The following is a 17,802-nucleotide window of genomic DNA, read 5'->3' on the forward strand; positions in this document are numbered from 1 at the left end:
TAATCAGAAACGTGCTTGGAATACAGTCATGCGGAAATAAAACTTGCAAATACGCCAAATGTTTTTTTCCCCCCACAAAAGACGGTTCAGGTTTTTATTTTGAAAAAAAATAATAGTGTAGGCCTGACAGTCACCAAAGTGCTTCATCATTCACTATCTACAGTCACAAATGTTTTGAAAAGAAAAAGGACTAGATGCAAAAAAAAAAAAAACAAGTCCTGGTTTGAGGGGGAAAACACACAGATCATTATGACATCACACCTTTGGAGGCGAAATATTCCACAAGTTTTAAACATTCAAGGGAAATCCTTTTGCTCATTTTAAAGCTCAATTGCAGCAGAGACTTGGGACATGTTCTACATTAAGAAATGCTATATATGCTATATATTGTCTTTGAACGATGCACTTGTCATCACATTTTCCCACAATTTACATAGAAAATCAGTGCAAAAACAAAACAAAAAAAATCCTCTTATTTTGCATTTGTCGGGTTTTTGTTTGCATTTCATGGATTCCTGTGCAGCACTTTTGGTTAGCAATGTTTTTAATGTGCTATATAAAAAGTGGACAGGATTTCATTAAGGCTTTAAAAAAAAAAAAAAAAAAACAGCTTTAGATTAAATGCTTTGTTATTTGGGCCACAAAAGTGAAGCCCAGGAGCAGCAAAAAAAAAAAAAAGCCGACGCCACGGCTGATTCTTTTCTATGCATCGAGCTGGTAAATCTCATACAGGGTGCCTCGTTTAAGCTGCTTACCTAGACGGGAACTGTTAATAACCCCCTGGCTTTTTTTTTTCTCCCCCTTTGCATGTAGTCACGTGTTGGCAGGGAAAGAGTGCTCTGCTCGCTCATTAATGCTGGGCGTGCGGGGATGGTGGAAGGTGAGGGAACCTTCGCAAATAAAGGTGCCAATATACTGCCATGAAACTTCATAGGGTTTTTTTGTTTGTTTGTTTTTTTACTTAATTATAGAAGAGAAGACGCTATAGAAAAGGGCTATATAGGTAGTAGCACATTGTCACTCATATCATCCTAGTTATGAATGACACATTTAATACATAAGGAGTATATATATGAATTTGAATTACTTGTTTCTAGAATTGTTAAATACCTTTGTTAATCTAAACAGTTAATAAGTGTGAGCAACGGTGCCAAAATATCAGTTCAAACTTAATGGAAAGACAAGTGGGCCGGAAGAAAACTTGTCGGATGTAGTGCAACATCTCAACAAGAGCTTAGGGTGTCGTTTTTCTTTTGGTTTTACATTTTTACAAAAAAAAAATATATATATATCACTTTGAGGAGCCTGTTACACTTTTCCAAGGAGAATATTGCACACTGAAGCCAAATTGCGAATGGACTGGCGCGCCGTCATTCACTTGACTTGTACACAGCTGTCAAGTACACACGGACAGCCAAGCAAGTGCATTTGTAACGTTTACATTACTCATATTCAAGAAAGTTCCACATTTTTTGCCAAAGGTCAAACAAGTGCAACAACACGAGACATGGCAGGTCACCGGCAGGTACAACGCAGTCGTCCAACGGCAACGAGGCCGGCTCTGCACCTTGCCTTACTGCCCTTTAAATCTTGTAAAAGTTGTGAAAAAAAAAGAAGAAAAAAGGAGTGGGAGGAGGAAGAGGAGGGGGAGGAGGAAGAGGAGGAGGAGGACGTTGCTGACAGCCGTTGATTTGTCTGCTCTTTAAGTTTTTGATTCTGGTACCCATTCAGGGTTGGTCTGCAAACCTTCCCTGGTCCCAGGTGCTCGCGGCCGCTTGTCCAGTTGAGTTAGCTATTAGCTGCGCGTGCTACCTTAGGTCATGAACCCCTGCACCTAGCAGTCGAGCGTGGAGTTTGAGGCAAAAGCTGCCGATGAGCGTCAGGCACAGAGCATGTACTGACTGACTGATGCGTGTGACCACTTCCCTCTGGATATGTGCTGACCCCCAGTGACATAGTGCAAGGTCAGGCCTTCAGGGTGCAGAGGGCGGATGGCGCAGAGGTGCCACCCGCTACCACAAAATGTCAGTGTGCCATCAAAAGGATGGTGAGCTGTCACTTTAGGGTAAAACAGATACACATTGAGTCTTAAAAAAAAAAAAAACAGGTTTCAAGTCTTGAGCCCCAAACACCTTATTATACAAGCATGTAGCTGCCAGGGTAAGATTTGATGCCACACACATCTCAGGATATTCTGGGTATCGGAAACAAACTGTGGAGGCACATTGCAGCTCTTCACAGCAGCACAAACGGCGGGAATCGCCAAAAACTCTGCTTGTCTGTGAAACTGCGAAATCCAAGTAGGTCTAACAGTGTTTTACTGATTCTGCAGTCCTGACTCCACTCGGGAGTGCAACCATGGCGGTGAGTGCGGGCCGCCGAGGAGAGGAAATGCTGTTTGGTCGCTCTAACACACGGCCTTTGTGCAGGAATGCTGACGTCGGGTCTTTCTTAAGAAATATGTTTTTGAGTCCTGCCGTTGTCTTTGTCAGGGCAGGAGTCACGTCTTTGTTATTATTTCTTCCCTTTCAAAAGTCACTCCTAGGATGGAGCATCCTGGCTCATCCGTCGTCTTTTGTTGCCCTCTTCTCCATTGACGATGCTTCTCTTGCTGCTTTCATTTCGCCTCCTCTTTGTTGCACCAGTCTGGTGAGGAAATGTGAAATACACGTCAACGATGCAATCAGAGGAAAACCATTTCTTAGCGTCACCCTATTAAAAAAATGGCCTAAGTCTTTTTTTTATTTTTTTTTTGACAAAAATGAGTTTTTGTCTTGAATCATCTCTTGATAATGCTGGCCATCTCTTTTTGTGTTTTCCCAAAAACTTGAAAAAAATGACTTAGGCCATTATTTTTAATAGGGTGACGTCATGGAATTTTGTGCAGCAAATTTAGAAAATAAATAACGATATCATAAATGACCACTAGAGGTCAGCATGATAATAAGAAAACAACACCACGGGTCAGGTCTATACAAAACAGGATATTTTACGCTACCTACAGTATTATTATTAGGCCATCTCTTTTTGTGTTTTCCCAAAAACTTGAAAAAAAAAATGACTTAGGCCATTATTTTAATAGGGTGACGTCATGGAATTTTGTGCAGCAAATTTAGAAAATAAATAACAATATCATAAATGAACACTAGAGGTCAGCATGATACCAAGAAAACAATACCACGGGTCAGGTCTATACAAAACAAGATATTTTACGCTACTTACAGTATTATCATTACTACAGTATACTGTGTGTATCAGGAAAATGAGGGTTAACATATGCTGCTGCAAGTAATGACGTCATTAATGTAGATAACTGACACTATAACATCATCATTCAGTAATTAATTATCCATTTTATTGACTACACTAACAAACTATTTTATAAAGTTTTTGATGTTAAAAGGTTACCTGACAAATGAGCCTGAAATAAGAAACTTTAAAATAAACAGTGATGACTCTTCCTGGGATTTGTTTGTGTGCCTTTGTACTTTCTTTCCCAACATCAAATCATTGCTAAAACTTCAATCCCCCTCACAGAAAAAAAAAGAGATGGAAAGAAAAACAAGCCGTCCTTTTCTGCACTTTCGCCAAGAACATTTTGTTTACAGACCTTGGCATCCCATTCAGCGAATTTCTGGAACATGTTGGCGTAGGTCTTCTTGTCCTTTTCGTGATGTTCCTTAATCTGGCCTTGGCATATGGAAATCTGAGCACGAGCTGCCCGATTGGTGGGGTTGACCTGCAGCACTTGCTGAAAGTCTGCCATGGCCAGGCTGAATTCATTACGAAGGAGCCGCGCTTCCCCTCGGCGGTACAAAGCCTTCTCGTTGTTCTTGTCGAACTCCATCACCTGACACGGCAGCACCAAACACAGGGGGGGGGTGTCACTTTATGGTGCACGGCGAAGCGGAAAAGGAGCGAAACGGCGTCAGGCTCTCGCAAGCTCACCTTGTTGCAGTTCTCCACCACCTGCGTCAGCTCTTTCATTCGCAGGTAGCACAACGCTAGGTTGAGGTGTGAGGTCAGGAGCAAGTCTTGAATCCTGTGCTGCTGATCCACGCCGTTGCCGTGCTCCATCTCCAGCCAGGAGACCAGACGCTGGTACTGGACCGCAGCCTGGTGGTGCCGCCCTACCTATTTCAGGGAGATGACAGACATGATGTAATGTCAATTTGAGCAACTTCCTAAAACAAATAGGGAAAGTCAAATCAATCATTCAATTGTATTTAAAACAACATTAGAAATTAAAAATTTGAATTGGAAACGACGACAATTGACTCCTTTACCTTGAAATACTGGTTCCCTTTATGTTTTATACCAGGAGCCAAACTGAGCTTCTCATTTAGATCCATCTCCCAGGATTCTTTAGCCTGCGTGAACACACACAGAGGGCATTTATTATTTATGACTCTATTTAGCCAGACAGACAGAGAGTAATTCTGCCTCCTCTTCATTGTACCAGTCTGGTGAAGAAATGTGAAATAAATGTCAACTCTGCAATCTAAGGAAAACCATTTCTTATGGGACACAAGCAAGAATAAAAAAAAGGTTTCTAATTCCAGCTGTCACAGATTCTACATGTTACTGCCTATAGCACAAATGTGTGACAGCTGCTGTTTTATACAGTTTCTTTGTTGTTTTTTTTCGAAAACCAGGAAAAAAATTAATAGATAGATAGATAGATAGATAGATAGATAGAGAGATACTAACCCTTTTGAAGTCTTTGAGAGTGACTTCATATACAACGTCTTTGTCTGGTTCAATTTTATACTGGGCGTTACCTTCACTCCCAAAGGCATACCTATAGCAAAAGAGAATTTTTTTTTTTTAGAGCGCAAGTCTCAGCATCAGCATTCTCTTATCACAATTAACAAATTCTTATGCTGCTTCACAAAGAGCAAAGCCCCACATGAAAAAAAAAACTGCCTCTTTCCTGCCAGGATTGGAGACACGACTGGAGCGGTGGCCAACAAGGAAGAACATTTGTTTGATTTTTTTATTTTATATGTGGAGAAGTTTACCGGGGGGGTAAATGATTAACTACTGCCATCGAGGACAGGTGAATCTATCATTGCACCCTTATGTCTATGACAGCTGGGCAAAAAATAGAAGAAAATCAGCATCAGCAGTCCAGTTACCCAGTGCTCTTAACAAGGTGTTTCTTTTGGTTGCATAATTTGCATTTGCACTAAGTAATTTCATACTAATCCCACCATGTCACATGACAGATATAAAGCATAACAGGGTTGGTGCAGGTTAGGTCGATGCATTTATTCAGATTGGAAGCAGAAGCTTCTGAATTGATTCTCAATGATTCAATAATTATTGAAAAGTATTGAAAGTCAATAATTACCCTATCTTCACCAAAATGTTGCTTTCTTTGTTTTGTTTCATTTGGTATGTGTACATATATATATATATATACATACACATATATATATGTATACATATATATATGTATATGCAAGTATTCATTAAATGTGCACATATTACCTAAATATACCTAAATATAAAAAAGAAAAAGAAAAAAAAAAAATATATATATACACACACACAAGTCTACATATGTAAACCCTGTGACAGTAAATAAAAAGAAACATAGGGGCAGCAGTCGAGGTAGAAATGGACAATGTAGTGCAATATGAGTAATGTGGTGTAAACAGCACTTTAACTCCACTTTAACTTTAATCGATAAGATCTTAAAAGCAGTTAGTAGGGAGTGGCCTCAGGTAAATTCTGGCTCGCTGCAAACCACAACAATCGGAAATGCTCTGGGTGGAAAAATGGGCTTACTTTGGTTTTAGGTTAAGTATGCAGCACTCTCCTTTCTGCATCTTGTCCACGGCTCTGTCCACTCCGAGTGGCACACCTTTGTCCTCAGCCTCACCCACGATAAAGCTCACATCTCTGGAGTCGAACAGCCGGCCCCCGCAAGTCCCTTCCAGGTGCACTGTGACGCAATAAAAGTCTAACGTTACTAATGGATGTGTTGGCTAAGCGAGATATTAGTATTGATCCTGGAAGAAAATAAGGGCTTTTACCATTGACCCACGCTCCGTCGTTGGGATTAAGGTAGCCATCGCCTTTAACCTTGATTCTCCGCACGATCCCGCCGTCGTCCATCAGGGTCTCTCCTTCAAACTTCAGCAGTTCCATCTGTTAAAATGTGTGAACTTCATGAGGCACACAATGTGATCTGAAGCATATACCAGAACAGCAAAAGCTTGTCTCTGCCCAGGCGTGGGCACACAAAATCAAATCCGTAACGAGAAAAAAACAAGTAGGAGTCTTTACACAAGCCGGGGGAAATAAATAAATAAATAAAGGGATTGTGACGACAGTGTGTATATTACAGGACTGGCCACACAGCTCCAACAGAATTTATAACAAGTTGACATTTTAGAACGTGTTACAAATCCATTAATTTAAAGTAAAAAAAAATATTTATCACTGAAGATTTACAGCCCTTTTTTATTTTATTTTTATTTAATTTAAAGTGTCTCCATTTGTGTATTTGAAATGGTTTTTAAGCTTTAAACACTTTGCACAAGATGAAATGAAGCTTCCCAACATCTCATGTGATAACATTATTTGTGACAAACTGCACGTAAACAGCACTTGAATGGTCAATTTAAAAGAAAACAATTTTTAATCAAGCAATAAATTTCGTTATCACTGTTTACAGATCAGAGGGGGAACCTTTACTGTGGTCACACTGAGCGTCAAGCTGACTCGTCTGTCTGTTTGACCGGGAGAAATTAAAAATAGATGGGCCCGGCTGTCTACATCTTGCCGAATGCCTGAGGTTTCAAGCGGTGGTGCGGGAATCTCTGCACACACACACAAAAAAAAAGCAGCATCTCCGATGTGTCCCACCTACCTCGAACAATACCGAAGAGCTGGGGGGTATTTTGTCAGGATTACCAGCAGCTCCATAAGCATACTCGGGTTTACACAGGAACGTGCACAGCTCCCCTCTTTGCATTGACAAAACACCAACGTCCCAGGCTTTCAGGACTTGTCCTGTGAGAGGATGACGCCAATGAAAAGAGTGAAGGCAGATGTTGAGAGTTCATTTTTCAATACAAATATTGTGTGTGTTAGTGTGTGTATATATAGATATATATACACACACATACATGTGTGTGTGTGTGTGTGTGTATACACTTTTGTGTGTATATACACTTTTTTACAGAACAAAATAAATACAGTACAAGAACCTGCACTTTGGTATTCACCGATAGCGATACCTCGTACTTAATAAGGCCATTAGACATTACAGAATTTCTTATTTGAACAAAATTCCTCAGCATGTTTTTCGAGAACATGGGTGAGTTTCACCGCAATACAAACACAAAAGAAATTACCACAAAATTGTTATATATAACTGTTGTCAGTGTCGCGGTATTGGCGGATTTTATGAGTACGACTAGAGTACCCCACCCTGGTATCGGTACAAACACCCGATACTGGTATCGGGATGTATATGTATATATATATATATATATATATATATACATATACATATATATACATATATGTATACATATATACACACACACACATATATATATGTATATATATTTACATACATATATGTATACATATATGTATATATACACATGTATATATGTATGTATATATATATATATATATACATAATTACTCAGAATGTAATATGATATGTATATGTATGTATATATCATATTATATTATATATATATACATATACATATATACATATATATACATATATACATTTATATATATATATATGTATACATATATACACACACACACACACATATATATATGTATATATATTTACATACATATATGTATACATATATGTATATATACACATGTATATATGTATGTATATATATATATGCATAATTACTCAGAATGTAATATGATATGTATATGTATGTATATATATCATATTACATTCTGAGTAACCAAATTCTGCAGCACTGCAACACACGGCGCTTGATTGCAACAACCTACCCCTGCCCACATGAAAGCAAAAAGATCCTTTGCGATCTCGGCTGCAGTCAAACTTCTTCCCGTTCAGCAGCTTCCCTGTGTAGTGGACAGTAACTTTGTCCCCGAACATCGGCCTTTCTCCATTGACCCCCGGCCGCTTCACAACCTGCAGACAGGAGAAGCAAACGTACCGCTAAAACACACACACACAAACACCTTTGTGGCAAGACTTAGGCGTGAGAAAAGGTTGAGGTGAAGAAGATACCTTAACAACTCCTCTGTCTTTATTGGGCGACACATCGACACCTCTCACAGCAAACGCAGCAGCTACAGCAGACTGGCCCAGGGGCAGATCCTGATCTGTGGTCATTTCAACACTGCGGAACACACATGCCTACGGATTAGTGATCTGAGCACCATAGGTACCATTGTCTTCATGCCACGCACAACCAGTGGATCAGTTTGCCTGGAGAGAAATTTGATTTGAAAAGATATAGCCTCCTGTAAACAACTCAACAAAACAAAGACATCATAATACCCAATATTATGTAACTTGAGATGACACATGGTCTGGATCTGTGTACAGTGGTGTATGTGCGTCCGTATTTAAACAGAAAATCCCACAATATCATTAATCCCACATGTGGGAGGATAATTACAGTGAAAGTATAGATGAAAGCTTCTCTCTTTGTTGTGCTATAAGCATTCAAATAAAGGCTAACTAAGGAATTTCAACATCTGGTATAATTCAAATTCAATCATAGAAAAATAAGATTAAAGTCTTGAGGAACAGAAGTTACGTTTTTGCCTTTTGAAATCTTCATTTCAAACGTCTCAGCTTTCTCGGTAACTTGCAAGAATGTTCTTGAGAAGTTGTTCCTGGAACCCCGTCTTCATTTATAACTATGCTTGTGTCACTCTTCTGTTTAAGTGGGAGGATGAGATGTTGGCAGGCAGTTGTCCAAAATTGTCCTTATAAGATAAAGTCAACAGTGCTTATAATGAATGTGAATGAAAAAAAATATATATATATAAATATCTATTTTTAGTCTGAGCGCTTTGTAATGTCTTTTCCTAATTTATGGCCACATGGTGATATTTTTGCGGGGGTGCGTTTCGTTCCATTACGGCCCGCTTTATTTAACCACGTCTCGTAGATCCCCCGTACATGATGTAATTGCCGGACCATAAACATGTCGTAGGCAGTAGCGCGTTGCCCACTTCACTCATTTTGTAACTGGCGCTGCAATCATCAAAGTACAGAATGTTCCCGTCAGGCCATTCCCATTAGGGTATGTATGGCCCCTCACTCCTTGCTTTTTTTCTATTACAAATAACATCCACATGTCATACACACACAGATTCCATCTGTGGTACATCAGAACTCCACTACTGAATTTTTAACAATCTGCTTTTATTTCTCCTCCACACACAAAGGGGGTTGGTGTGGCTTTAGCTTTAACAACCACCTTTCCAAACCCTGTAATTCTGTTCAACCAGGCATTTTTGATGAGTTCATTTCAAACCTTAAAGTTAATTGCAGTATATTCACTCAGTAGCAGTAGTGATTATCATGGGGTTTCATTATGTGGAGCTAGGGAGCTGTACTAAAATAAAATAAAAAAAGAAAGTAAATGAAGATTATTTGGTGTGTACATATTGGGGGAAAAAACATTTCAAAAAATAATTTTGTTTTCTTACTTTTTTCATAAAAGCTGAATCATTTGATAATTTGTGCTTCTCGATTCTAATTCTAATTCTACTCAAAAGCAAATTGAAACACAGCTAAACATTGGCATCCAGGCTGCCGATCCATATGAATCTTTCACAACTTAGCTGTGATGTTCCAAAGCGCTGAACAGCTGCCACACGTCACCTTAGTCACCCACTGGGCAACGTTGTTGCTTTGTCATCACATATGGCTGGAGGCATTTTTTTTTTTTCACCCCCAGACTTCTGGCACAATAGTCTTGACATTGTCTGAAGACAATAAAAGGGCCAGTGAGCTATGTTTGGCATGTTTGCAAACAGCAATTGGCGATTGTTATCACATGCAACAGCTGAGAGTTTGGCACTTTCCCGAATAGCATCAGCTCATCTGTTCTGGGACTCTGCCGGAATGTCCCTTACACGGGGACATTCATGCAGATTTGTCAAGTAATTGTTACAAATAAAATTTAGTATTCATGACGGGGTCCTCTATGTACCGCTTAAGGCAGGGTCTGCGACACAGTGTCAAGTTCTGCTTTAAAGTCTTTATTTCTCATTCCAGACTCTGGCAGAGCAGCACCCTTCCAGAATCACTTTCCAAGAAGCTCTATGGAGCTCCAGAATACACCACATTTAACCCACTGTTTACAACCTCTGGCAAAATGTTAACCACCTGCTAGGAAAAAAATGCCAGCTGAGCTTGAAACGTCCCCTCAATCATATGCTTTGAAGACAGTTTCATCCAGCATTACCAGGCTGTTTGTGGGACAAGCAATCTTAGGATCAGCCACATGAATCACGATGAGGACGACGAGGCGATGTCACTCGTGTCTCTCAAAGCTGCAGCGCAATCGGAACTACATCAGAAGAACTCTCGGCCCCCCGAAGCCGTGAAAAATAAGGACAAACTGTCTGAATAAATCGCATGGCCCCTGGACAGTAATATCAGGGGTGCATTATGCTGCGTTCTGAACAAACGGCCCTAATGTAGTCGCAAATATTGCTGCAGCGAGGGAGAATTTGGAGAATCTACTGTTTGTTCACGGGCAATGGGTTCCAGACGAGAAATGGCTGTTCTTTATTCTCAGCTTCAGGTGCTTTCCAGGCTTTCAGCAGTCATCCAGGTCTCTCAAGATGACAACTTAAAATAACCTGCTGTGACGACTACATTATAGGGGAAACAAAAGAAAGAAAAAAGATCCCTGCCCGAAAATGTTCAAGCGTGAAGCTCGAGATTGTCAGTGTTGTTTAAAAAAAAAACAGCAACATATAAATCAGAACTAATTGAGTATTGGGACTCAACCCTAAATATCTTTTATACAAACAACCCATACTGACATCATTCCGCTTCTTCAAATTTACGTCAGGAGACACAGATCTAGTTTTTAAAGTCTTTACCAGAGAAAATGTCTTCATGCGCTGCAGACCCGTGCACCTTCTCATGGATGCGTAGACTTCATTTAAGATACAACTTGATGCATTACCCCGTGTGCGCGCGTGTGTGTGTCTGAACACAATGTTCCTTCTTTTCACAGTTCCCCGCTGGCGATGCCTGATGGTGCTCACCAATCTGGGAGCCGGTCACGTACAAACTAAACCAGCTCTTTGCCCCACATAAGAGGTCACGCAGAATTTCAAACACTGATCAAACAACGTTCCAACCATTTGGATAGTTTTTTTTTTTTTGATTGATTGATTGAAATATCTCCATGCCTAATATTTCGCACTATGCATCCCCTTCTTTTTAAACCTTTTTTTATAAACTAATGCTTCTGGGAAATGCCCGGCAGATAAATGCACAGACCGAAACTGCCACCGTCTCAATTTTAATAGCACTGGGACAGCCAAAGTCAACAAGGGAAAGACACATCAAATACACACACTTACGTCGTCGGTACATTCTGTCTGGCGTACGTGTTCCGCTGCATACGATGCACACAAACGTGCGAGTACACTCTGTGCATGGGAGGCAGATAGGATGACGTTCTGACCGCTGACTGATGCATCATTTTTCACCTGACACACATGCCACACAAAGACTCTCAGGCTGTTCAATTAACGCGTTTTTTTACTGCCAAGCAGCTCGAGGGTCACACTGAGTTCCCGAGGCGAATTTAAAGAGGAGTAAAAGCTTTGAATTGAATGTTTTAATCAGCCACGTCTACACAAAAAAAAAATGTTTTAAACATGTACTGCCAGGTTTTTTTTGTTTTCCAACATGCGAGACCAAGTCCTTCATTATCTCCAACCACGTACCTGAGCTGGCCTGATTCATGCATATTACACCTCGCCTGGACCTCTAAACACACCACTTTAAAAAACAACACCTGTGCAATTGGAAGTTGCACAAAAGCTGCTATTATGCGGCTGTGCAGTGCACAGCGCAGAGAGGACACAAGGTGATGATTGAAATTCTCAGAATCAGGCTTAAGCAACCTGCCATTTACCAAGGGTACACCTGAGCATGAAGGTTTTGGGGGAGGGGGAGCACGTTAACTGTTGCCTTCATCTACCTCAACTGTTAACCAGGGACACTCACATAATACTTTCGCTGCTGCTGCCAACACACACACACACACAGGGAAACTTATTAGCCCTTATTTTGGTTAGTGTTCAATCTGCAACCTCAGTTGACCTCAATCAGCCGGCAATCTCAGCATACAGTTTATGATGGCATAACTGCATTGTGTTGCTTTAAGCCAAATTGATTTTTGAGGCTTTTGTCATTTAAAATTTCCCCATCAATTTTATCCATAATACAATACGTACAATAAATTATAACATCACCAGGCCGATCCAAACAACAAATGTTTGAATGAAAAGAAAAGCACAGCAGAACAATGAGAGCCATCATCACCCTCTCCTCTCATCTCTCTCAAAAAAACAGACTCGGGATGCTGAGCATAAATTGAGACACTCACGCTTTCCGTGCGCGACCCAAGTCGGTCACAGCGGCTTCCCCCTCACACTGCCGCCGCTGACCCCGCTGCACTTCCAGTCGCTTGTCCTGCTCGTTCCCCTCTGGTCTAAATTCAGAGCCGTCCTCCTCATCACACAGCCCGGGCGGGTACTCAATGTCCTACCCACGCGCTCACCGTGGAACGCTACTTTTCCCTCCTCGCGGTTCTTTTTTTTTTTTTCCAATGTCCCCCCCCGCTTTAACTCTTTCCGTACCGGACGAACGTGCCACAATAGTAGAGGGAAGGCAAGGGGACGACTGGGGGAGACCGGGAGGGAGACACGGAGTAAAATAGTGACTGACTGGTGGGAGGGCGAAGTGTTTAGAACGAAAAAGGGGGCAGGTCTTGGAGAGCGGCCACAAAGTAACACAATGTTCCGGCTGTACTGTAGCTGTACCGCTGACGCTGCTGACGAGAACACTGTGTTCCAATAGACACCCTGACCTGTAACCCGTTCTGTGCCGAGCCACGCCGGGAACAGTCTGTTCTGTAGCAGGAGCGGCGGCGGCAGCAGAAGTAGCAGAGGGCTATTCTTTCCACCCCAGCTTGACAGCACATAATGTCAACAGCGACGCCGAGCCTGTTCGACCGGGACACTTTTAATCAGCGACACAAAAACACAACGTACGGCAGATAAGATCCGGTTTACGGTTTCAACGCTTTGTTTCTCCCCCCCCCGCTATGCTTTTTCAATTTAAAATGTATTTTAAGGTACAGCTTTGTACAGATGGCTAATTGTTTGTCTTTTCATTGTTTTATCTCTTTAAGCTTGAGCATTTTTCTTTCACCGTTTCTACCAACCGTGCCTGGTTGAGGTGTGTTTTTTATCGTCTGCCAAACAGCCAAGTGTTTACTACTGCGCTATTTGCGGTAGACGGAACAAGTCGCTCAGTCTCATTAGCAGGTACTAAATACAAAACAACCAAGACTAATAGCCGTACATAAAAGAGTTCTGGAGTGTCAAATGTGATTAGTGCAGTTGTGGCTACATGAAATTGATAAATAAAGCAGTGGGTAATTCTTACTCATATTTCTAAAAAGAAATGTGGTATTCTGCCATCATTTTTATATGACTATAACTAATGGTCAGCATTCTAACTGCATCCCGAGAAGTTGTTCACCCACCTAAGATTATGTTTGTGCAAGAATTGAAATGAAAATGAGACATACTTTTGCTGTGTGGCAGAATATTAAATGTATATTGGTTGTTGTTGAATTTGGCTGATTGGCTCTAAATGATTGTATCATATTCTCAACAATGCAGTGACCTAACACCATACCAGATTAAGTTTACGACATACCCTCCGAACAACGTAGCAATTTAATTGTTTGAGGAATTAAGTCAAATTTGCCAAGTCATGATGTTCTCTGTAAGTATCTGTTAGTGTGTCAAGCAGCAACATGTGCCGCAAGTACACTTGTTGCATTTACTTTGCAACATGCTCACTCAATATAGTAAGATAGAATGCTTTTTACTTTTAATGAACATGTTAAATATCAACTCAACAAGTAATTCATGTAGCTAGTCAAATGAAATTACACTCAATCCTTTTCTATTTGTATTTCCTTAGAATTGTTTCTATGCTCAAATAACAGGACAGGGGTCTGTCTTGGAATCACAATAGAAATATTACCAGATGCTTGCAACAGCATTGTGTAAAGTTTAAAAGTTACCTATTATGTTGTCAGCATTCTTTCTTTGAAAATTGTGCCACCTTGAATATAGTTAATGTATGTATTGTCAGAGTGGTCAACGTGCTGACTGATGAATTCAAAAGGATAAAAGGAGGAACACTGACAAGTCATGGGGGAAGATTGCTAAAAGTGAGAGTTGTGGGGGTTGTGGCAGTTTTCCTCTCAGCACTATTTCATTGACCTGCAGTGGGTTCAGCAGAAGAAAACAACGATCACAGCCATACAGCGCAGACCTTTATTAAGTAGCATCAAGAACTGTTCACTTTCCTGCCTTTACTCCCTGTCACAGTTTTGTTTACGTTATGAAAATGTGAATAAAATCCTATCAAGCAGTTTTGCATTTATTTTACAGTCAAAGTGTTTGGTTTGAATGCAGACAAGACTGTTTAAGTCAGGGGGTGAAAGCTAAAATTCCCACAAGATCTATAAGTTATTTTTGATGGCTTCTTTTCTGCCTTTGTTGTTGAGGCCTTCATAGACCACCACTTATATCAACAATAATTGTTCCATTAGGAGTTAACAGTTAACAGTCTGTTTTTGGCATGTGAGTGTCTTTCACCCAGAGGAACTTGTCAGTGTCACCTCCCATATATTACTTTAAAGATGTTACTTCAGTGGTCCCAGCTTTATCATAGGCTGAGTCTGACAGTCATGGGTGGTGAGGCAACTGTCTGACCACAGTGCTGGCAGTCAGCCAGCTATCCATTGAAGGGAACATGATGATCCCGGTAATTATAAAGGTGACATAACACACGTGAACCTGATTCTCAAAACCACGGGGATGTTGTCAGCGGGCACAGTAATTGTCTGGGTCGATGAAAAGAAAATATAGGTTTCACTGACAAATTGCTGCATGCAATCTGAAAAAAAAAACAGCAGTGCAGAAAAAGGGGTGAAGCCTTCCTTTCTTACAAAACCTGCGCAGCGAGGTTCACCGAGAAAAAAAACAACTCTTTTTTTCCCCCAACATATAAACACATGAGGAGAGCTGGCTCAGAGCAGGGTTCTGTTTGATTTCACAAGCCGCCCTCTTAAACCACACTGTCCTGGTAGCTCAGCTGGCACGTTCCCCTCGCCCTGCCTGCCAAAGCTGAGGCCAAGAAAGAACTCTACTGACCTGAGTTGAACCAGTCCGCCTGAATAGTTTTCTGTGTTGACTCCTGAGCTGTTGTTTGCCTTTTTCCTAAAAACACCAAGAACTTCTTGTGTTTGTGTTTCTGAAACAAAAAATGCAACGGGAAAATTACATGTGCAATGGTAAAATAAATGAGTTTGCTGTGAATACAATAGATATAGGTGCTTTTGCTCATGCATGTTGATTTAAGAGGTAGAGAGAAGGTAGGCCTTGCGGGGAAACTGACTTGTTAAAGCACACATTATGCACAGTATAATCATTTATTGACAAAACAAGTGCCAATTGGTGAGGTTCTAACCTGTAATATTCAGTGCAAATAAACAAACTAAGCCTTGGGTTTGTTCCAGAGAGTGTGTTGTGCCAAAAACCTGTGCAGGGGGTTGCAGTGGCTGCAGCCGTTGTTACTGCCCTGATGAAGAGACATTTTTGGTCGTTAGTACATTTTTATTTCTCCCACAGAGCAACCCAGTAAACCAACAGGCTCCCTCGATAAAAAAATTAGCACACCGCACGTGTCGCTCAAGCCTGGAAATCACTTGCAGCCATGCAGTACATCAGTCTGAAAGAGTGTCTCAGAGTAACCAGAAGCACGTGGGTGAGTTCATTCCGGGATACAGGCTGCACAGTCATCAGGAAGTGAAACAGAACAGAATGTACTAATCTGATTGAAAAACACGGCCCTGGGTGGAAGCTGGGGGGATAAAAAAGGAGAGATGTTTCATTAAACAGCTAAAAGGGGAATCCAACAACAGACTGGCAAAAAAAGCAAACCCAGCTGAACATCTCGAGTGGCTAGGACAGAGAAACGCTCGCTCTCGCTCAAACGTGCTTGCTGCCTCTAAAATAAGGCAGCGCGACATAATGCTCTTTGTTTGTGTTCTGGGCGTCCGTGTTACGTACATGCTGGTAATCTCCTGAGTGATCCCATTTATCCCTGAACTTTTGCCCTCAGAGGCAAGAGTTCTCCATCATGGCGTCTGCTGGGAGTCCTGCATTAACTATTCATCCCGCTAATAATAAAAACAAGCAGATAAGATGGTTTTATTTTTATGTTGAATGTTGAATGTGTTGCAGAAAGTCATGACACAAACACACCAGGTGATTTGCAATGCATTTGTGTATATATAAAAATGAATTTCATTAGTAGACTGATCATTCTAAAAAATCAAAGGAATATAAAAAACAACAATGAGGGGAACTTTTGAGTAGTGTAATAAATTGTCAACATGTTGTTTGCAATAACTGTGTATGTATAAGACTTTGTGCAAGAAGTATTTTACAGTACATCTGGTTGGTGATGGTATTTCTTGATTTGAGTTGAACACATGAATGCAACTACAGTATTTAGAGGTTTTAATGGGATTTCTTCTTCCCCCATAGTTTGTTTCTGTCATCATGATGGGAACACACAGGGACAGCAAGAGGCCAAGGACCTCCAACTGTGTCGACTCTTTTGTTTTGTCTTTGGCATTTTGACCGTTTATTTAAAGCTTTTAAAAGAAACATAGTTTTATTTATTGGCATTTGTCTTATCAACAAAAAAGCAAAGACGCCTGGCTGTTTGTAAACCTTCAGGAAACCCAAGAAGTTTGCAAAATGTTCATTAAACGTTAGCCTTCTCCCACTGATAGTTAATGTCTTTTGTAGATTTAACCGTAGAAGCCTCTAAAACTGATGGCACGTTTCAGAACTGTGCTCAGGAGAAAAAAAAAACGATTGCCTCTGCGTGGGGCAGCAGACTCCACCTAGATCAAAGAGTTGAAAACAGTCTCCTCCCCCTGCCAGCTGTGTGTGTATTCTGTTCCTCTTCTGTGTTTCCAGAAAAACAAAGCAACAAAAAAGTGCCACCACCTACTAAGATTCCGTAGAAAATAGATATTAGTTTCAAATACTAGCTTTGCTCACCAGTTTTCATCAACAACAAAGCGTTCAACAAAGTGTTGAGTGTTAACAAGAGTAAAGTACTGCCCAATGTTTTTTATATATGTATATATATATATGTATATATATATATATATATATATATATACATATATATATATGTATATATATATATATATATATATATATATATATATATGTATATATATATATATATATATATATATATATATATATATATGTATATATATATATATATATATATACATATATATATATATACACTCTGTACACACATAATTCTGAGAAAGTATAATAGCATTAACAAAAACACAGTGGTTTAGGATGAAACATGTGATGATGAATTCGCATTGCTATTTGCATGTGACACTGCAAATAGCAATGCAAAGACTAATAGTAAATGCAAGGGGTGCC

At 40.3% G+C, this 17,802-nt stretch overlaps 1 protein-coding gene and 1 long non-coding RNA gene across 4 annotated transcripts; one reads left to right on the forward strand and one right to left on the reverse strand.

The window, feature by feature from the left end:
• Window positions 1-1,348: 1,348 nt before the first annotated feature.
• Window positions 1,349-12,849, reverse strand: fkbp5 (FKBP prolyl isomerase 5). Of its 3 annotated transcripts, none has more exons than XM_076037431.1 (11): window positions 12,618-12,849; window positions 8,252-8,363; window positions 8,008-8,152; window positions 6,881-7,023; window positions 6,042-6,156; window positions 5,794-5,950; window positions 4,711-4,801; window positions 4,287-4,370; window positions 3,949-4,134; window positions 3,611-3,850; window positions 1,349-2,646 (listed from the first exon to the last, which is right to left on the reverse strand). In XM_076037431.1, exons 2-11 carry the CDS (start codon window positions 8,354-8,356, stop codon window positions 2,542-2,544), a joined length of 1,371 nt encoding a protein of 456 aa, XP_075893546.1. In that variant the 5' UTR covers window positions 8,357-8,363; window positions 12,618-12,849; the 3' UTR covers window positions 1,349-2,541. The 3 variants fall into 3 exon arrangements, with proteins under 3 accessions (XP_075893546.1, XP_075893547.1, XP_075893545.1); XM_076037432.1 differs by having other exon boundaries at window positions 12,792-12,813; XM_076037430.1 differs by lacking the exon at window positions 12,618-12,849 and adding an exon at window positions 11,584-12,119.
• Window positions 12,850-13,026: 177 nt separating this feature from the next.
• LOC142896006 (uncharacterized) lies at window positions 13,027-17,321 on the forward strand. Its single transcript, XR_012928287.1, has 3 exons — window positions 13,027-13,280; window positions 15,946-16,081; window positions 16,867-17,321. It is a non-coding gene; the product is annotated as an uncharacterized LOC142896006 (long non-coding RNA).
• Window positions 17,322-17,802: the final 481 nt, after the last annotated feature.

The sequence above is a fragment of the Nelusetta ayraudi genome, unplaced genomic scaffold (assembly GCF_046127955.1).
Source record: "Nelusetta ayraudi isolate G7.1 ecotype Tasmania unplaced genomic scaffold, CSIRO-AGI_Nayr_v1 ptg000050l, whole genome shotgun sequence".
Taxonomy (NCBI): domain Eukaryota; kingdom Metazoa; phylum Chordata; class Actinopteri; order Tetraodontiformes; family Monacanthidae; genus Nelusetta; species Nelusetta ayraudi.